This window comes from Bombina bombina, chromosome 2 (genome assembly GCF_027579735.1).
Source record: "Bombina bombina isolate aBomBom1 chromosome 2, aBomBom1.pri, whole genome shotgun sequence".
Classification (NCBI taxonomy): Eukaryota; Metazoa; Chordata; class Amphibia; order Anura; family Bombinatoridae; genus Bombina; species Bombina bombina.
The window spans coordinates 149673153-149695652 of NC_069500.1; the positions used below are offsets into that span (position 1 = coordinate 149673153).

At 40.4% G+C, this 22500-nt stretch overlaps 1 protein-coding gene across 2 annotated transcripts in view; it reads right to left on the reverse strand.

The window, feature by feature from the left end:
- Positions 1 to 22500, reverse strand: part of MIER3 (MIER family member 3) — a 77989-nt gene that overhangs the window by 18667 nt on the left and 36822 nt on the right. For both annotated transcript variants that reach the window (XM_053701293.1, XM_053701291.1), the window contains 3 exons: positions 21121 to 21202; positions 20938 to 21032; positions 16116 to 16243 (listed from right to left, as the gene is read on the reverse strand). In XM_053701293.1, coding sequence (XP_053557268.1) covers positions 16116 to 16243; positions 20938 to 21032; positions 21121 to 21202 — 305 coding nt within the window. The remainder of the gene's footprint in view (positions 1 to 16115; positions 16244 to 20937; positions 21033 to 21120; positions 21203 to 22500) is intronic.

The following is a 22500-nucleotide window of genomic DNA, read 5'->3' on the forward strand; positions in this document are numbered from 1 at the left end:
TTATTACACACACATACATATATACATATATATTTATTACACACACACATATATACATATATATTTATTACACACACACATATATACATATATATTTATTACACACACACACACATATATACATATATATTTATTACACACACACACATGAGAAATCTTACTCCATTTTCACCTCGCCACAAAAAGCAGACGTAAGAAGCCTTACGCTGAGTATTGGAGCCCCGTAACTCTCTAAACTAGCTGCTAAATAAAACCTAACACCTAACGCATGCGCAATGTCTATCTCCCTGTCAACCGCGATCCCTCGCCGCATTCCCTAATAAAGTATTTAACCCCTAAACCGCTGCTCACGGACCCCACCGCCATCTACATAAACTAACCCCCTACTGTGAGCCCCTAAAACCACCACCATCTAACTGATCTATCCCCTAATCTGACCCCTTACACCGCCGCCAACTATATAAAAAATATTAACCCCTAATCTAATCCCCCTATACCGCCGCCAGCTATATTAATAATAACCCCTAATCTAATCCCCCTAAAATAATTATCTCTATTACCAGCCCTTAAAACGGCCTTTTGCGGAACTTTGCCCCAAAGTAAACAGCTATTTTGCCCTATAACCTGCCCTCCCTACACCGCCGCCACCTATATTAATAGTATTAACCCCTAATGTAAGCCCCTTACACCGCCGCCATCTATATTAAAATTATTAACCCCTAATTTAATCTACCTACCCCGCCGCCAGCTATATTATCTATATTAACCCTAAGTATATTATAGTTAATATAGTGATTACATTATATATATTAACCCTAATTATATTAGGGTTAATATAGTTACTATAGTATTTATATTAACTATATTAACTCTATCTAACCCTAACACCCCTAACTAAATTCTTATTAAATAAATCTAATTCATATTATAAACTAAAATATTCCTATTTAAATCTAAATACTTACCTATAAAATAAACTCTAAGATAGCTACAATGTAATTAATAATTACATTGTAGCTATGTTAGGGTTTATACTTATTTTACAGGTAAATTGTTAATTATTTTAACTAGGTATAATAGCTATTAAATAGTTATGAACTATTTAATAGCTACCTAGTTAAAATAATTACCCAATTACCTGTAAAATAAATCCTAACCTAAGTTACAAATACACCTACACTATCAATAAATTAAATAAACTACAAATATCTATCTAAAAATACAATTAAATAAACTAAACTAAATTACAAAAACAAACACTAAATTACAAAAAATAAAGAGATTACAAGATTTTTAAGCTAATTACACCTATTCTAAGCCCCCTAATAAAATAATAAAGCCCCCCCAAAATAAAAAAATTCCCTACCCTATTCTAAATTAAAAAAAGTTCAAAGCTCTTTTACCTTACCAGCCCTTAAAAGGGCCATTAGCGGGGCACAATACAATACCACCCCCCAACATTACAACCCACCACCCACATACCCCTAATCTAACCCAAACCCCCCTTAAAACACCACCCCCCTGAAGATCTCCCTACCCTATCTTCACCACGCCGGGCCGAACTCCTCATCCGATCCAGGCAATGTCTATCCAAGCGGCAAAGAAGAGGTCTTCATCCCGGCGATGTCTTTATCCAAGCGGCAGCAAAGTCTTCTTCCATCGGGCAGCATCTTCCATCAAGCGGCATCTTCAATCTTCATTCTTCGCTCCACAGACGCGGAGCATCCATCCCGGCCGACGACTGAACGACGAATGAGGTACCTTTAAATGACGTCATCCAAGATGGCGTCCGTCGAATTCCGATTGGCTGATAGGATTCTATCAGCCAATCGGAATTAAGGTAGAAAAATCTGATTGGCTGATTGAATCAGCCAGATTCAAGTTCAATCCGATTGGCTGAACCAATCAGCCAATCAGATTGAGCTTGCGTTCTATTGGCTGTTCCGATCAGAGGCCGAGCTGCCCTCTGGCAAAAGAGCTGAATTCTTTGGGGTATGTCCCGCAAAAAGCCCTTTTAAGGGCTGGCAAAAGAGCGGTTACTTTGGGGCAATGCCACGCAAAAAGCCCTTTTCAGGGCTATTTGTACGGTTAGACTTGGGTTTAGTGGTAGGGATAGTTTAGTATTTTAGTGGTTAAATAATTTAATATAGATGGCGGAGGGGTAGGGGGATTAGATTAGGGGTTAATCATTTTAAAATAGATAGCGGCGGGGTAGGGGCTCACTTTAGGGGGTAGGTAAGGTAGATGGCGGCGGTGTTAGGGGCTCACTTTAGGGGGTTATAGATTTAATATAGCTGGCGGCGGTTTAGGGGTTAACTTTATTAGGTAGCGGAGGTTTAGGGGTTAATACATATTTTATTGTTAGGATAGTGAGGGGGGATAGCGGATAGAGGGTTAGACGTGTCGGGCTATGTTAGGGAGGCGTGTTAGACAGTGCGGGTGATTTAGACTTTAGTCAGGTTTTGTAGGCGCCGGCAGTTTCTAACGTGGCGCAAGTCACTGGCGACGCCAGAAATTTGTACTTGCGCAGATTTCTGGACATCGCTGGTTTATCCGACGGCGCCGTATATGGGAGCAACCTTTGGAGAACTAAAAACAGAATTTAAAAAAAAGTTTACTGGCTTTGTTATCAAGGAGGACTAGACTCTTCAATACCCAAAGTAACCTAAACTTCCTTCAAAAAGAACGAATATAATCAATCTTTAACATATAGGAAGATTAATTAATTTCAGAGTCTGATTCAGGATCCTCTGAACCAGAGATCCTCATAAGCAGTGGATACTTCAGTATGTTTTCGGTCAATACAAATTTCATCAGAATTATAAGAAGTTTTAAAAACATAATTTATGTAAGAACTTACCTGATAAATTCATTTCTTTCATATTAACAAGAGTCCATGAGCTAGTGACGTATGGGATATACATTCCTACCAGGAAGGGCAAAGTTTCCCAAACCTTAAAATGCCTATAAATACACCCCTCACCACACCCACAAATCAGTTTAACGAATAGCCAAGAAGTGGGGTGATAAGAAAAAAAGTGCGAAGCATATAAAATAAGGAATTGGAATAATTGTGCTTTATACAAAAAAATCATAACCACCACAAAAAAGGGTGGGCCTCATGGACTCTTGTTAATATGAAAGAAATGAATTTATCAGGTAAGTTCTTACATAAATTATGTTTTCTTTCATGTAATTAACAAGAGTCCATGAGCTAGTGACGTATGGGATAATGACTACCCAAGATGTGGATCTTTCCACACAAGAGTCACTAGAGAGGGAGGGATAAAATAAAGACAGCCAATTCCTGCTGAAAATAATCCACACCCAAAATAAAGTTTAACAAAAAACATAAGCAGAAGATTCAAACTGAAACCGCTGCCTGAAGAACTTTTCTACCAAAAACTGCTTCAGAAGAAGAAAATACATCAAAATGGTAGAATTTAGTAAAAGTATGCAAAGAGGACCAAGTTGCTGCTTTGCAGATCTGGTCAACCGAAGCTTCATTCCTAAACGCCCAGGAAGTAGATACTGACCTAGTAGAATGAGCTGTAATTCTCTGAGGCGGAATTTTACCCGACTCAACATAGGCAAGATGAATTAAAGATTTCAACCAAGATGCCAAAGAAATGGCAGAAGCTTTCTGGCCTTTCCTAGAACCGGAAAAGATAACAAATAGACTAGAAGTCTTACGGAAAGATTTCGTAGCTTCAACATAATATTTCAAAGCTCTAACAACATCCAAAGAATGCAACGATTTCTCCTTAGAATTCTTAGGATTAGGACATAATGAAGGAACCACAATTTCTCTACTAATGTTGTTGGAATTCACAACTTTAGGTAAAAATTCAAAAGAAGTTCGCAACACCGCCTTATCCTGATGAAAAATCAGAAAAGGAGACTCACAAGAAAGAGCAGATAATTCAGAAACTCTTCTAGCAGAAGAGATGGCCAAAAGGAACAAAACTTTCCAAGAAAGTAATTTAATGTCCAATGAATGCATAGGTTCAAACGGAGGAGCTTGAAGAGCTCCCAGAACCAAATTCAAACTCCAAGGAGGAGAAATTGACTTAATGACAGGTTTTATTCGAACCAAAGCTTGTACAAAACAATGAATATCAGGAAGAATAGCAATCTTTCTGTGAAAAACAGAAAGAGCGGAGATTTGTCCTTTCAAAGAACTTGCGGACAAACCCTTATCTAAACCATCCTGAAGAAACTGTAAAATTCTCGGTATTCTAAAAGAATGCCAAGAAAAATGATGAGAAAGACACCAAGAAATATAAGTCTTCCAGACTCTATAATATATCTCTCGAGATACAGATTTACGAGCCTGTAACATAGTATTAATCACGGAGTCAGAGAAACCTCTTTGACCAAGAATCAAGCGTTCAATCTCCATACCTTTAAATTTAAGGATTTCAGATCCGGATGGAAAAAAGGACCTTGTGACAGAAGGTCTGGTCTTAACGGAAGAGTCCATGGTTGGCAAGATGCCATCCGGACAAGATCCGCATACCAAAACCTGTGAGGCCATGCCGGAGCTATTAGCAGAACAAACGAGCATTCCCTCAGAATCTTGGAGATTACTCTTGGAAGAAGAACTAGAGGCGGAAAGATATAGGCAGGATGATACTTCCAAGGAAGTGATAATGCATCCACTGCCTCCGCCTGAGGATCCCGGGATCTGGACAGATACCTGGGAAGTTTCTTGTTTAGATGAGAGGCCATCAGATCTATCTCTGGGAGCCCCCACATTTGAACAATCTGAAGAAATACCTCTGGGTGAAGAGACCATTCGCCCGGATGCAACGTTTGGCGACTGAGATAATCCGCTTCCCAATTGTCTACACCTGGGATATGAACCGCAGAGATTAGACAGGAGCTGGATTCCGCCCAAACCAAAATTCGAGATACTTCTTTCATAGCCAGAGGACTGTGAGTCCCTCCTTGATGATTGATGTATGCCACAGTTGTGACATTGTCTGTCTGAAAACAAATGAACGATTCTCTCTTCAGAAGAGGCCAAAACTGAAGAGCTCTGAAAACTGCACGGAGTTCCAAGATATTGATCGGTAATCTCACCTCCTGAGATTCCCAAACTCCTTGTGCCGTCAGAGATCCCCACACAGCTCCCCAACCTGTGAGACTTGCATCTGTTGAAATTACAGTCCAGGTCGGAAGAACAAAAGAAGCCCCCTGAATTAAACGAAGGTGATCTGTCCACCACGTTAGAGAGTGTCGAACAATCGGTTTTAAAGATATTAATTGATATATCTTCGTGTAATCCCTGCACCATTGGTTCAGCATACAGAGCTGAAGAGGTCGCATGTGAAAACGAGCAAAGGGGATCGCGTCCGATGCAGCAGTCATAAGACCTAGAATTTCCATGCATAAGGCTACCGAAGGGAATGATTGAGACTGAAGGTTTCGACAAGCTGTAATCAATTTTAGACGTCTCTTGTCTGTTAAAGACAGAGTCATGGACACTGAATCTATCTGGAAACCCAGAAAGGTTACCCTTGTTTGAGGAATCAAAGAACTTTTTGGTAAATTGATCCTCCAACCATGATCTTGAAGAAACAACACAAGTCGATTCGTATGAGACTCTGCTAAATGTAAAGACTGAGCAAGTACCAAGATATCGTCCAAATAAGGAAATACCACAATACCCTGTTCTCTGATTACAGACAGAAGGGCACCGAGAATCTTTGTGAAAATTCTTGGAGCTGTAGCAAGGCCAAACGGTAGAGCCACAAATTGGTAATGCTTGTCTAGAAAAGAGAATCTCAGGAACTGATAATGATCTGGATGAATCGGAATATGCAGATATGCATCCTGTAAATCTATTGTGGACATATAATTCCCTTGCTGAACAAAAGGCAATATAGTCCTTACAGTTACCATCTTGAACGTTGGTATCCTTACATAACGATTCAATAATTTTAGATCCAGAACTGGTCTGAAGGAATTCTCCTTCTTTGGTACAATGAAGAGATTTGAATAAAACCCCATCCCCTGTTCCGGAACTGGAACTGGCATAATTACTCCAGCCAACTCTAGATCTGAAACACAATTCAGAAATGCTTGAGCTTTCACTGGATTTACTGGGACATGGGAAAGAAAAAATCTCTTTGCAGGAGGTCTCATCTTGAAACCAATTCTGTACCCTTCTGAAACAATGTTCTGAATCCAAAGATTGTGAACAGAATTGATCCAAATTTCTTTGAAAAAACGTAACCTGCCCCCTACCAGCTGAACTGGAATGAGGGCCGTACCTTCATGTGAACTTAGAAGCAGGCTTTGCCTTTCTAGCAGGCTTGGATTTATTCCAGACTGGAGATGGTTTCCAAACTGATACTGCTCCTGAGGACGAAGGATCAGGCTTTTGTTCTTTGTTGAAACGAAAGGAACGAAAACGATTGTTAGCCCTGTTTTTACCTTTAGACTTTTTATCCTGTGGTAAAAAAGTTCCTTTCCCACCAGTAACAGTTGAAATAATAGAATCCAACTGAGAACCAAATAATTTGTTTCCCTGGAAAGAAATGGAAAGTAGAGTTGATTTAGAAGCCATATCAGCATTCCAGGTTTTAAGCCATAAAGCTCTTCTGGCTAAGATAGCCAGAGACATAAACCTAACATCAACTCTAATAATATCAAAAATGGCATCACAGATGAAATTATTAGCATGCTGGAGAAGAATAATAATATCATGAGAATCACGATTTGTTACTTGTTGCGCTAGAGTTTCCAACCAAAAAGTTGAAGCTGCAGCAACATCAGCCAATGATATAGCAGGTCTAAGAAGATTACCTGAACATAGATAAGCTTTTCTTAGAAAAGATTCAATTTTTCTATCTAAAGGATCCTTAAACGAGGTACCATCTGACGTAGGAATGGTAGTACGTTTAGCAAGGGTAGAAATAGCCCCATCAACTTTAGGGATTTTGTCCCAAAATTCTAACCTGTCAGGCGAAACAGGATATAATTGCTTAAAACGTTTAGAAGGAGTAAATGAATTACCCAATTTATCCCATTCCTTGGAAATTACAGCAGAAATAGCATTAGGAACAGGAAAGACTTCTGGAATAACCGCAGGAGCTTTAAAAACCTTATCCAAACGTATAGAATTAGTATCAAGAGGACTAGAATCCTCTATTTCCAAAGCAATTAGTACTTCTTTAAGTAAAGAGCGAATAAATTCCATCTTAAACAAATATGAAGATTTATCAGCATCAATCTCTGAGATAGAATCCTCTGAACCAGAAGAGTCCAAAGAATCAGAATGATGGTGTTCATTTAAAAATTCATCTGTAGAGAGAGAAGATTTAAAAGACTTTTTACGTTTACTAGAAGGAGAAATAACAGACAAAGCCTTCTTTATGGATTCAGAAACAAAATCTCTTATGTTATCAGGAACATTCTGCACCTTAGATGTTGAGGGAACTGCAACAGGCAATGGTACATCACTAAAGGAAATATTATCTGCTTTAACAAGTTTGTCATGACAATTATTACAAACAACAGCTGGAGGAATAGCTACCAAAAGTTTACAGCAGATACACTTAGCTTTGGTAGATCCAGCAGGCAGTGGTTTTCCTGTAGTATCTTCTGGCTCAGATGCAACGTGAGACATCTTGCAATATGTAAGAAAAAAAAAAAAAACAACATATAAAGCAAAATAGATCAAATTCCTTATAAGACAGTTTCAGGAATGGGAAAAAATGCCAAACATCAAGCTTCTAGCAACCAGAAGCAAATGAAAAATGAGACTGAAATAATGTGGAGACAAAAGCGACGCCCATATTTTTTAGCGCCAAATAAGATGCCCACATTATTTGGCGCCTAAATGCTTTTGGCGCCAAAAATGACGCAACATCCGGAACGCCGACATTTTTGGCGCAAAATAACGTCAAAAAATGACGCAACTTCCGGCGACACGTATGACGCCGGAAACGGAAAAGAATTTTTGCGCCAAAAAAGTCCGCGCCAAGAATGACGCAATAAAATGAAGCATTTTCAGCCCCCGCGAGCCTAACAGCCCACAGGGAAAAAAGTCAAATTTTTGAGGTAAGAAAAAATATGATAATTCAATGCATAATCCCAAATATGAAACTGACTGTCTGGAAATAAGGAAAGTTGAACATTCTGAGTCAAGGCAAATAAATGTTTGAATACATATATTTAGAACTTTATAAATAAAGTGCCCAACCATAGCTTAGAGTGTCACAGAAAATAAGACTTACTTACCCCAGGACACTCATCTACATGTTTGTAGAAAGCCAAACCAGTACTGAAACGAGAATCAGTAGAGGAAATGGTAAATATAAGAGTATATCGTCGATCTGAAAAGGGAGGTAAGAGATGAATCTCTACGACCGATAACAGAGAACCTTATGAAATAGACCCCGTAGAAGGAGATCACTGCATTCAATAGGCAATACTCTCTTCACATCCCTCTGACATTCACTGCACGCTGAGAGGAAAACCGGGCTCCAACTTGCTGCGGAGCGCATATCAACGTAGAATCTAGCACAAACTTACTTCACCACCTCCCTTGGAGGCAAAGTTTGTAAAACTGATTTGTGGGTGTGGTGAGGGGTGTATTTATAGGCATTTTAAGGTTTGGGAAACTTTGCCCTTCCTGGTAGGAATGTATATCCCATACGTCACTAGCTCATGGACTCTTGTTAATTACATGAAAGAAAGACCTTTTACGTTTATTTGAAGGCGGAATAGCAGACATAGCCTTTTCTATAGCTGCAGCAATATACTTATTTACATCTGCAGGAATATCAGGTACATTAGATGTTGAAGGAACAACAGACGATGTATTTGTACTGATAGAAACATTATCAGCATTTAACAGCTTGTCATGACAGATGCCACATAATTGAGCTAAAGAAAAATCAACTAATTTACAACAAACAGTTAGATTTGGTAGAACTGTGTTAAGGCAGCATAGTTTCTACAGCAACATCAGAGGCAGGATCAGACAGACATCTTGCAAAAAAAAAAAATATTTAAAACAAAATTAACCAATTTCCTCATATAGCAGTTTAAGGAATGAGAAAAATGCTTATGCTAAAGTATATGCAAAAAAATTAATGTATCTTAGCTTTTTAAGATATAAAGAGAACCAGAAGCATTAAAGAAAGAGGGGTAAAATACAAAAAAAAAATTTTGCGCCAAGAATGACGCAAAAGTGAATATTTTTATTATTTTTTGTGCAAAAGCCAACACCAGGAAATTATGCAACTCGTGTCATAACAAGTGTGAATTTGCGCCAAAAGAAGTAACGTCAACAAAGACGCAGGAAATGACTAGACTTCACAGATGCAACATCGTGCCAAAATTTGTTTCGGGGCAAGAAAGACGCAATAAAAACTTCATTTTGCGTCCTCGCAATCCTAGTTTGCCCGTGAAAATTTGGAAAACAAAGCCAAATTAAAACTGGAACCCCAGGTAAGAAAAATAATCTTCCCAAACAATTTCCATACTGAAACAGATAGACTTCGCTTTTTTGCAAACACACATTTAAAAAAAAACTTTACAATATAATATATAAAGAGCCAAACATAGCTGAGTGTCTTAAAAAAAAATAAAAAAATATTATACATACTTACCAGAAGACAACCATCCACATATAGCAGACAGCCAAACCAGTACTGAAAAATATCAGCAGAGGTAATGGTATAAAAGAGTATAACGTCGATTTGAAAAGTGAGGCAGGGGATGAATCCCTGCGACCGCTTACAGAGAGACTTTGAATAGATTTCCCATGGGTGAAACCATAAAAACAGGCAATACTCCCTTCACATCCCTCTGACAAACACTGTACTCAGAGAAATTGGGCTTCAGAATGCTTAGAAACGCATATAACAGAAGAAATCAAGCACAACTTGCTTCACCACCTCCATAGGAGGCAAAGTTTGTAAAACTAAAGGTATGAGTGTGGTGGGAGGTGTATTTATAGGCATTTTGAGGTTTGGGAAACTTTGTCCCCTCCTAGTAGGAATGTATATCCCTTATGTCACTAGCTCATGGACTCTTGCCACCTACATGAAAGAAAGCCATGTAAACAAGAGGCAGAATGCGTATAAAGCAACCCCGGTGGGGGGGGGGGGGGGGGGGGGATGGGAAAAAGTCTGTGTGCCTGTTGCACTTTTGAATACAATGAACTCTAAGCAGAATGCCACAGAACATTGTTCCTTTAAGCAGTCACTTACTTTTTTTGTCTCTAAAAATGTCGCAATAGTGAAAATATAATTCCAGGGTAGAAGTACAATAGTGATTTCTCATTTATGTCTCAAGATAAATGTGAAGGATTACCAAGGCAGAAACTACATTGTAGAGAGGCTAGTTACCCCAATAAATAACAGACTACTGTATTATCAAAATTAGTATGCAGATCACTATAAGGCTACATTATCTGGATATTAGTCTTAGATCGCAAAAACAAAATCATGCTAACCTGATTATTTCATTTCCATCTGTGGGAGGATAGGTCTACGGTTTCATTCATTGCTTGTGGGAATTAAGAGCCTGGACACCAGGAGGCGGCAAAGACACCCCAGTCAAATACCTCCCTCACTCCCCCCAGTCATTCTGCCAAGGGAACAAGGAACAGTAGGAGAAATATCAGGCTATAAATGGTGCTAGAAGAACAAAAATAAATTTAGGTCCGCACAACGGAGAAACGGCGGGAGCCGTGGACTCTCCTCCCACGGATGGAAATTAAATTATCAGGTAAGCATAATTTATGTTTTCTATCTTAATGGGAAGAGAGTCCACGGCTTCATTCATTCATTACGTATGGGAAATACCCAAGCTCTAGAGGACACTGAATGAAAAAAAAAAAAACGGGAGGGCAAAGGAGGCGGACCCTAATCTGAGGGCACCACAGCCTGCAAAAAGGAAATTTATGCTTACCTGATAAATTGATTTCTTCTACGAAACGACAAGTCCACGGATTCATCCTTACTTGTGGGATATTATCCTCCTGCTAACAGGAAGTGGCAAAGAGCACCACAGCAGAGCTGTCTATATAGCTCCTCCCTTGACTCCACCCCCCAGTCATTCGACAGAAGGTATAGGAAGAAAAAGGAGAAACTAAAAAAGGTGCAGAGGTGACTGAAGTTTGAAAACAAAAATATAGTCTAAAAAGACAGGAAGGGCTGTGGACTTGTATCGTAGAAGAAATCAATTTATCAGGTAAGCATAAATTTCCTTTTCTTCTACTAGATACGACGAGTCCACGGATTCATCCTTACTTGTGGGATACAATACCAAAGCAACAGGACACGGATGAACGGGAGGGACAAGACCGATACCTAAACGGAATGCACCACTGCTTGAAGCACTTTTCTCCCAAAAATAGCATCAGAAGAAGCAAAAGTATCACTTCTTTCACTTTACCTCTTCGTATTACTTAGTATAGGCAAAGAGAATGACTGGGGGTGGAGTCAAGGGAGGAACTATATAGACAGCTCTGCTGTGGTGCTCTTTGCCACTTCCTGTTAGCAGGAGGATAATATCCCACAGGTAAGGATGAATCAGTGGACTCGTATCTAGTAGAAGAAACATCAAATTTGTAAAACTTTGTAAAAGTATGTAAGGAGGACCAAGTAGCCGCCTTACAAATCTGCTCCATAGAGGCCTCATTCTTAAAAGGCCCATGAATAGGCCACAGCCCTAGTTGAGTGAGTCGTAATCATCTGAGGAGGCATATGTCCAGCTGTCTCATAGGCCAAGAGAATTAAGCTCCTCAACCAAAGGGAAGTAGAAGAGGCCTTCTGTCCCCTGAATACACAACAAATAAAGACGAAGTCTGTCTGAATTCTTTCGTGGCCTGAAGATAGAACTTCAAGGCTCAAACCACATCCAAATTATGAAGCAACCTTTCCTTTGAAGAAGGGTTAGGACACAAGGAAGGAACCACTATCTCATGATTGAGGTTACGATTTGACACAACCTTGAGAAGAAATCCCAACCCAGTGTGAAGAACAGCCTTATCGGCGTGAAAAACCAGATAAGGAGGCTTACATTGCAAGGCCAGCAACTCAGACTGTGCCAATGCAATAGCAATAGAACCCTCCAAGAAAGAGTTTTTATGTCAAGCGAATGCATAATCTCAAAACGGAGCCTTCTGCAAAATCCTAAGAACCAAGTTTAAGCTCCAAGGGGGAGGTGGATAGCTAAAGACAGGCCTGATCCTAGACAGAGCATGAACGAAGGAGTGATCATCAGGAAGCTCCGCAAGCTTCTTGTGTAACAGAACCGAAAAAGCCGAAATCTGTCCTTTTAAAGAAACTGGCGTAAAGTCCCTTCTCCAACCCATCCTGGAGGAAGGACAGGATCCTGGATACCCTAACCTTATGCCAGGGATATCCACGTTCCTCACACCAGGACAAGTAGATCCTCCACACCTTATGATAGATGCGGGTGCCTTCCTGGCACCCCAAACAGCTCCCCATCCTGACAGACTTGCGTCTGTGGTCAAACTCCCAGGACGGTCTTAAGAAGGATGTCCCTTGGGACAGTTGGCCAGGGCAGATCCACCAAAAGAGGGATTCCCTTGTTCGGTTGTCCAGGGAGATCTGAGTGATTGCCGTTCCATTGTCTCAACATGCACAAATGAAGGGATCTGAGATGGAACCTGGCGTATGGAATGACATCTATGCTGGATACCATGAGCCCAATCACCTCCATACACCGGGCCACCGATGGCCTTAAGGAGGTCTGAAGGGCAAGACAGCTGGATGCAATCTTGCAATGTCTCTGATTTGTAAGGAATATCTTTATGGCTATGGAATCTACAATCGTGCCCAGAAATTCCACTCTGTTGCAGGGAACTCTTTCCCTCGTTTATCTTCCATTCATGGGATCGCAGAAGAAGAGTCCTCGATTGGGCCTCTGCTAGACTGCATGACAAAGCCTGGACCAGGATGTCGTCCAGATAAGGTGCCACTGCAATACCTCTGGCTCTCGCTACTGCGAGAAGCGCTCCCAGAAACTTCGGAAAGACTCAGCAGTCGCCAGACTGAACAGTAGGGCCACGAACTGGAAGTGTTGGTCAGAAACACAAATCTTAAGAATCTGAAGTGATCCTTGTGGATTGGCACGTGAAGGTACTCTCTTCTCGGGACTTGAATATAGGTTTGAAGGAATCTGCCCCTGGGCAGATGAGTCTTGAAACCTATCCTGTATCCCTGGGCGATGACCTCCAGAACCCAAGGATCCTGAACATCTCTCATCCAAGCCACCATGAAAAGCGATAGTCTGCCCCCTACGTGATCTAGAGAAGGATCGGTGGCCACCCCTTCATGAAGATTTTGTCTCAGCAGGCTTCTTGCTCTGCTTGGCTTTGTTCCAAGATTGAGCAGGTTTCCAAGATCCCTTGGACTGCTCGGGTTTCGCGGCAGGTTGCTGGCGATGGGATGAAAAGTCGACCTCTTAGGCTTATTCTTACCCTGCGGTAGGAAAGCACCCTTACCTCCCATGACCGTGGATATAATAGAGTCCAGGCCTGGACCAAAAAGAACGGGAGCGATAGTAATCTAGACTTGTAAGTCATGTCAGCAGACCACGACTTTAACCACAAAGCCCTACGGGCTAGAACAGAAACTTGATGTCTTGGCATTCAGGCGAATAATATGCATATTTGCATCACAGATAAACAAATTAGCCACTCAAAAGGGACACCGAACCCAATTTTTTTACTTTTGTGATTCAGATAAAGCATGCAATTTTAAGCAACTTTCTAATTTACTCCTATTATAAATTTTTCTTCGTTCTCTTGTTATCTTTATTTGAAAAAAAAAAGTCATCTAAGCTTTTTTTTGGTTAAGGACTCTGGACAGCACTTTATTGGTGGATGAATTTATCCACCAATCAGCAAGGACAACATAGGTTGTTCACCAAAAATGGTCCGGCATCTAAACATATTCTTGCATTTCAAATAAAGATACCAAGAGAATGAAGAAAATTTGATAATAGGAGTAAATTAAAAAGTTGCTTAAAATGTCATGCTCTGAATCACGCAAGAAAAAAAAATGTGGGTTCAGTGGCCCTTTAATTCTTTCCTGTATCTCCTTGAAGTGAGTCTCCACCTCGACCATAGCTGACAGAGCGTCACACCAAACCCTGTGAGTTAAAACGTTTTTCTCAACATGAATTCAAATTTTTTATCCATGGGCTCTTTTTGAATGATTAACTATCCTCAAGTGGGATAGTTGTACGCTTAGCAAGGGTGGAGATACCTCCATCCACCTTAAGAATGGCCCCCCACTGCTCAAGCTGAGAGTCCAGAACAGGGAACAGTTTTCTAAAAGTAGAGGGAGAAAAGGACGAACCAAGTTTCTCCCATTTGTTCTTAATATTAGCCATCTTAACAGGAACCAGGAAGAACTGAGGCACCATCCTGTCCTCATAGACCCCATCTAGCTTAGGGATCGAAGGTTCCTCCGGAAGTTTTGGTTCTGGAACCTTCAATGTAGCAAGCACCTCTTTCAGCAAGAAGTGCAAATGCTCCATTTTAAACTTAAAAAGTCAGGCTCCTCTGCAGTCCGAGGTCTAGATGTCGCCGATTCTGACCCAGAAAGAGCGTCCTCTGAGGAGTCAGAGTCGTCTTCACCAGCAGGTAATCTGTCAAACAACCAACAGAGTAGATGGCCCCTGGGACGGATAGTTATGTTTTACCTTTCGCTTAGCAGGACGTGGTAAGGCATTGAAGGCCGTAGAGACAGCCGTTTGCCACTGATCTGCAAAATCTGGCTGCCAAATTGTACTAAATATATCTTATGCTTTTTAGATAATGCAATTTTATGAAAGCATGTCGATCTACCGGAACCTCCTCACAATAAACACAGGTATTAGATTTGGTTAAAGAGAAAGTACCCTCTAACAGAGTCCCCCCCATAGCTCGCGCCTTTATTACGGACTAGATAGAATTAAATGGCACCTTTATATCCCAATGGCCGGGGCACTCGCCACCTCCTATGACCCGGACAACAGAGAAATCTTTTGTCTCCTGCAACCGCCGATCAAGAAAGAGAAAGTTAAAAGGAGGCCACACCCGTTCACATGGAGTGCCATGCAGGACCGCCCCAGCACTAGAGAGAAAAACGCGCCAAAAAGAGTCTGCGCCGATCTCTCTCAAGAAAACCTGCTGTTTGCACATTGCTAGAGCCTCATCTCACATGCCGCAGCATCAAAACACAAATATGCATAAATCCCCCCCTGTACATATAACCCCCGTTCCAGGGATATAAACCCTTGATTCTATACAGATAAAAAGGACACACTGTGACTCTGTCTTCTTGCAATATATGTGTATAAATGAAACAATCTAACCAGAATCTATGCAGTGGAACAGGACCACGGCCTTTCAAGTGCGACAGGGTAGTAGCATTGCTCCTGACATGGACTTGAGTGTAGAAAGCAGGCAGCGAAACTCGTCAACGATGATTGACGAGTTGCAATGGTTTCGCAGAAAGACTCTCCCTGCATCTCCAGACTCTTTCACCCATGCTCTCACTGAGAGGCTGACAGGACTACTTAAAACTCCAGTCCCATTTCGGAGAGTACTACCCTCCATAAGAGACTACTCTGAATCTTCTGACACTTCTATGCCAAGGGGGGGGGGGGGGGGGGGATTAGGTATTTTAGCCTTTGGCTGGGATGTCTTTGCCTCCTCCTGGAGGCCAGGTTCTTAATTCCCCCAAGTAATGAATGAAGCCGTGGACTCTCCTCCCATTAAGATGGAAAATAAATATTCAGCAACAGCTATGCCACTGTAATTAAACACATCAAAAGAGATACAAAAATATAAAGCTTATTAGCTGACAAATGTATCAAACGAATTACATTAACTACGCTGGATCCCAACAGCTAACAAATGTATCAAACAAATTACATTAACAACGCTGGATCCCTATTGAATACTGTAAAACTAAATCAGTAGGCTTCTTTGCCTGTACAAAAGCATTTCTCTCCTTTAGAGTAAGTTAACCACTTGAATTAATCAACTACTAAATCTGTATACACATCTAAAAAACACAAAATAGACAGCACTGGCCTACAGAGTAAACATAAAAATCACAAGCTGTACTTACGTTACTCCTGGGTGATGGTTATATCTTTTCTTTCCAAATCTTGTTTGTTTGGCAAAATAATCATATCGCTCAGATTTCTTCCACATGTAGTAAAAAGCTACACATTCAGCAACTGTCCGCGACCTCACCTGCACAGCACAAAGCACCTGGTTACACATGTAACAAGGTGCATCCACATAGTGTACAACTAATGAGTAATCCCATTACTAAACAATATAGCATTAAATAAAAAACAGAATTTATGCTTACCTGATAAATTACTCTCTTACGGTGTATCCAGTCCACGGATTCATCCTTACTTGTGGGATATTCTCATTCCCTACAGGAAGTGGCAAAGAGAGCACACAGCGGAGCTGTCCATATAGCTCCCCCTCAGGCTCCACCCCCCGTCATTCGACCGACGGTTAGGAGAAAAAGGAGAAACCATAGGGTGCAGTGGTGACTGTAGTTTTACAAAGATAAATTTGAACCTGACTTAATTGCCAGGGCGGGCCGTGGACTGGATACACCGTAAGAGAAAGTAATTTATCAGGTAAGCATAAATTCTGTTTTCTCTTACTTGGTGTATCCAGTCCACAGATTCATCCTTACTTGTGGGATACCAATACCAAAGCTTTAGGACACGGATGAAGGGAGGGCACAAGTCAGGTAACCTAAACGGAAGGCACCACTGCTTGCAAAACCTCTCTCCCAAAAATAGCCTCCGAAGAAGCAAAAGTATCGAATTTGTAAAATTTGGCAAAAGTATGCAGTGAAGACCAAGTCGCTGCCTTACAAATCTGTTCAACAGAAGCCTCATTCTTGAAGGCCCATGTGGAAGCCACAGCTCGGGTGGAATGAGCTATAATTCGTTCAGGAGGCTGCTGTCCAGCAGTCTCATAAGCCAATCGGATGATGCTTTTCAGCCAGAAGGAAAGAGAGGTAGCAGTCGCTTTCTGACCTCTCCTCTTACCAGAATAGACAAACAAGGATGATGTTTGTCTCAAATCTTTAGTTGCTTTTAAATAGAATTTTAAAGCCCGAACCACATCAAGATTGTGTAATAGTCGTTCCTTCTTAGAAACTGGATTAGGACACAGAAAAGGAACAATGATTTCCTGGTTAATATTCTTATTAGAAACAACTTTCGGAAGAAAACCAGGTTTGGTACGCAAAACAAGCTTATCTGCATGGAACACCAGATAGGGTGAATCACACTGCAAAGCAGACAATTCTGAAACTCTCCGAGCAGAAGAGATAGCTACCAAAAACAAAACCTTCCAAGATAATAACTTAAAATCTATGGAATGTAAAGGTTCAAACGGAACCCCTTGAAGAACTGAAATAACTAAATTAAGACTCCATGGAGGAGCCACAGGTTTATAGACAGGCTTGATTCTAACTAAAGCCTGTGCAAAACGCCTGAACGTCTGGTACTGCTGCCAGCCGCTTGTGTAACAGGATAGAGCAGATATCTGTCCCTTTAAGGAACTAGCCGACAATCCTTTCTCCAATCCTTCTTGGAGAAAAGACAAAATCCTGGGAATCCTAACTTTACTCCACGAGTAACCCTTGGATTCACACCAACAAAGATATTTCCACCATATCTTATGGTAAATTTTCCTGGTAACAGGCTTTCTGGCCTGGATCAAAGTATTAATAACTGATTCAGAGAACCCACGCTTAGCTAGAATTAAGCGTTCAATCTCCAAGCAGTCAGTTGCAGAGAAACTAGATTTGGATGCTTGAATGGACCCTGTATTAGAAGATCCTGCCTCAATGGCAGCTTCCATGGTGGAACAGATGACATGTCCACTAGGTCTGCATACCAAGTCCTGCGTGGCCACGCAGGCGCTATCAAAATTACCGAAGCCTTCTCCTGTTTGATTCTGGCTACCAGCTGAGGGAGAAGGGGAAACGGTGGAAAGACATAAGCTAGACTGAAGGACCAAGGCGCTACTAGAGCATCTATCAATGCCGCCTTGGGGTCCCTGGACCTGGATCCGTAAAGAGGAAGTTTGGTGTTCTGACGGGACGCCATCAGATCCAATACCGGAATGCCCCATAGCTGGGTCAGCTGAGCAAAAACCTCCGGGTGGAGTTCCCACTCCCCCGGGTGAAAAGTCTGACGACTCAGAAAATCCGCCTCCCAGTTGTCTACTCCTGGGATGTGAATTGCTGAAAGATGGCAGGATCATCCTCCTCCCATTTGATGATCTTGGTTACTTCCTTCATCGCTAGGGAACTCTTTGTTCCTCCCTGATGATTGATGTACGCTACAGTCGTGATGTTGTCCGACTGAAATCTGATGAACTTGGCCTCCGCTAGTTGAGGCCATGCCTGGAGTGTGTTGAATATCGCTCTCAGTTCTAAAATGTTTATCGGGAGAAGAGATTCTTCCCAAGACCATAGGCCCTGAGTTTTCAGGGAGTCCCAGACCGCACCCCAGCCTAACAGACTGGCATCGGTCGTGACAATGATCCACTCCGGTCTGCGGAAGCACATTCCCTGAGACAGGTGATCCTGAGACAACCACCAGAGAAGAGAATCCCTGGTTTTCTGGTCCAGTTGTATTTGAGGAGACAAATCTGCATAATCCCCATTCCACTGTTTGAGCATGCACAGTTGCAGTGGTCTGAGATGAATTCGGGCAAAAGGGACCACGTCCATTGCCGCGACCATTAATCCGATTACCTCCATGCACTGAGCTACAGAAGGCCGAGGAATGGAATGAAGAACTCGGCAAGTAGTTAAAAGCTTCAACTTCCTGACCTCCGTCAGAAATATCTTCATTTCTACAGAGTCTATTAATGTTCCCAGGAAGGGAACCCTTGTGAGCGGGGACAGAGAACTTTTTTCGACGTTCACCTTCCACCCGTGAGACCTTAGAAAGGCCAGCACAATGTCCTTGACTCTGTGAAAAGACGACGCCTGTATCAAGATGTCGTCTAGGTAAGGTGCTACTGCAATGCCCCGCGGTCTTAGTACCGCTAGGAGGGACCCTAGCACCTTTGTAAAAATTCTAACACCACATTCACTTTACCCTCCCGTGGAGATGCTACTTGTTAGAGCGGCAAAGAAAATGACTGGGGGGGGCAGAGCCTGAGGGGGAGCTATATGGACAGCTCTGCTGTGTGCTCTCTTTGCCACTTCCTGTAGGGAATGAGAATATCCCACAAGGATGAATCCGTGGACTGGATACACCAAGTAAGAGAAATCAGGTCAAAACATAGTTTCTCTCGTCATTTCATGTGTGCAAAATGAGAATTACACATTGCTGTAATTGAGATCTGCATTTAAAGGACCAGTCAACACATTAGATTTGCATAATCAACAAATGCAAGATAAGACAATGCAATAGCAATAAGACAATGCAATAGCACTTCAAATGTGTAGATTTTTTTTTATAACAAATTGCAGTTATGTATATTTCCACTCCCCTTGTACCATGTGATAGCAATCAGCCAATCACAAATGCATATTTGTATAGTCTGAATTCTTGCACATGCTCAGTAGGATCGGGTGACTCAAAAATTGTAAATATAAAATACTGTGCACATTTTTTTTTAATGGAAGTAAATTGGAAAGTTGTTTAAAATTACATGCTGTATCTGAATCATGAAAATTTAATTTAGCCTGAGTGTCCCTTTAAAGGGATACTAAACTCAAATTTGTTCTCACGATTCAGATAGAGCATGCAATTGTAAGCAACTTTACAATTTACTCCTATTAATTTTCCTTCGTTCTTTTATGTTCTTTATTTAAAAAGCAGGAATGTGATGCATAGGAGCCGGCCCATTTTTGGTTGAGAAACTGGGTTATTCTTGCTTATTGGTGGGTAAATGTAAGCCTCCAATAAGCAAGCGCTATCCATGGTGCTGAACCTAAAATGGTCTGGCCGCTAAGATTTACATTCCTGCTTTTAAAATAAAGATAGGAAAAGAAGAAAAAATATGAGTAAATTAGAAAGTTTCTCAAAATCTCATGCTCTGAATCATGAAAGAAAGAAAAAATTGGGTTCAGTGTCCCTTTAATACAACATTTCCCTAAAACCTTTGAGGAGAGAAAGAGAATATATACATCTCTCTTCTCCACAGAAGAATATTCTCTAAAGCTAAAGAGTGGACCAGCCTACAAAGGTTTTTAGGGGAACATCACGAGAAAGCAGATAAAGGGCCATTTTTAAACCCAAGATATGTGTATAATAAAACAAAGTATCCAGGAATTTTTTTTTTTAAAGAAAACAGAAAAAATATTAGAAGATAGATTAAATGGTGCTTAAATAAAATGCAAACTATTAGAAAAACTTCTGAATCTTGAATGTTGCCTCCTTAATAAATATCAGGATATAGCCGTCAACAGAAGCTATATTAGAGATAAAACACTAATTATGTATACTATATAAGGCTAGGCACAATCCCATATCATGGTGATCTTAAAATCAGATACTATATTCTATATGTAAATCAACTATATAGGAAGAGGTAGTTTAGGCAAAGTTAGTACCTCCAAAAATGCTCTACAAAGAGCAAATTCTCAAAGGATAAAATGTGCGTTAATAAAAAATTATAAGCTCTGTGCATCAAAGGAAATTGCGCATACATTTATTCATAATGGAGGATGCTATTTGCCCCATATATTTCACATTGGTCATAGGGCAGTATATCAAGCTCATACAGTTTTATTCAGTAAATATGATCTAAACAATACGGGGGCAAATAAAATTTCACAATTATAGTGACAGCCCAATGCGAATAAAGCATAAAATATGAGGACCATGGTTATCACTGGATATTTGTAACTGGTCCCGAACAACCCACAGATAAGTAACATTATTTATTACCTTATTTTTCTGTATCAGATGAAAATCCTTTCCATGTAATATAAGGGCGTGCTCAAAATTTCTACATTCCTCCTCTGTCCACGGCGTTATTTCATCTAAAATAAAATAGATTATAATCATTGCACATCAAGGAAACTAGATTAAACACATGATGCTAGCGGTAAATACTGTTCAGTTCATTACCATGTGTTATCTTTCGACTGCAACAGTATCTTTCCATTGCTTCTTTAATGTTATACTGACACTTGAAGAGTTCGTGCAATGCCTGTAAGAAGAAGAAGAAAAAAAATTAAATCAAAACCAAGTTGGAATGCGATATTTTACACAGTCAAACAAAGCAAAGCTACTACACTAAATGGGATAGTGTGCTTTAACATTTTTTTTTATCAAAATGTGTTCCCAATGATCCATTTTACCTGCTGTAGTGTATTAAATCTTTACTAATACCCTTTAATTTTTTTTTCAATTGAAATTGATGATTTTGCCTGTCGAATCTGCTACCCATGCTCACAATGTCAATATTTAAAAAGGGACAGTCAACACAAAATTTTGTATTGTTTAAAAAGATAGATAATCCCTTTATTACCCATATTAATACACTTTATCTTGTACCTAAGCCTCTGCAGACTTCCCCCCTTATCTCGGTTCTTTTGACAGACTTGCATTTTAGCTAAACACTGCTGACTCAAATTACTCAACAGGAGTGAGCACGTTATCAATATGTCACACATGAACCAACGCCATCTAGCTGGGAAAACTGTCAAAATGCACTGAGATAAGAGGCAGCCTTCAAGGGCTTACAAATTAGCATATGAGCCTACCTAGGTTTAGCTTTCAACAAAGAATACCAAGAGTACAAAGTCAATTTGATGATAAAAGTAAATTGGAAAGTTGTTTAAAATGACATGCCCTATCTGAATCATGAACGTTTAAAATTAGACTTTACTGTCTAAAGTATTGACTTTAGAAAACAAGAGCCACCAGCATTATACTCCCAGTTGGGGTGGGAGTCATGTGTACTAAAATATGTTGTTTTCTGTGAATATCGGGCTTTGGTGTAAAAGTGAAAAGATAAGGAGGTCTGATCTACCAACAAGTTCAGCCCATTTTATGGTTTCAAAGAGAAAGAACAGCTAAAGGAACAATTTGTTTTACATTTTATACTCTGCAACTAGTATAACAAGTCATTGGAAACAAAGGGAAAACAAATCTTAAGGTACACTATCCCTTTAAGAGAAGGCAAAAGAAAGGAAAATAAACCATATATTAGCTTAAGGTATAAGTCATTTCCTACACACCATAGATCAGCAAATTGGATACAAAGTTAAAGCGATAGGAAAGTCAAAATTAAACTTGCATGATTCAGATAGACTAATTTTGAGACACTTAAATTCATTTGTTTTAAAAAATTTGCTTAAATTCACTTGTTGAAAAAAAAAAAAGAGAATACGCACATATCCTACACTAGTGGGAGCTAGTTACTGATTGGTGCCTGAACACATTTATCTCTTGTGATTGGCTAACTAGATGTGTTCATCTAGTTGCCAGTAGTGTAATGCTGTT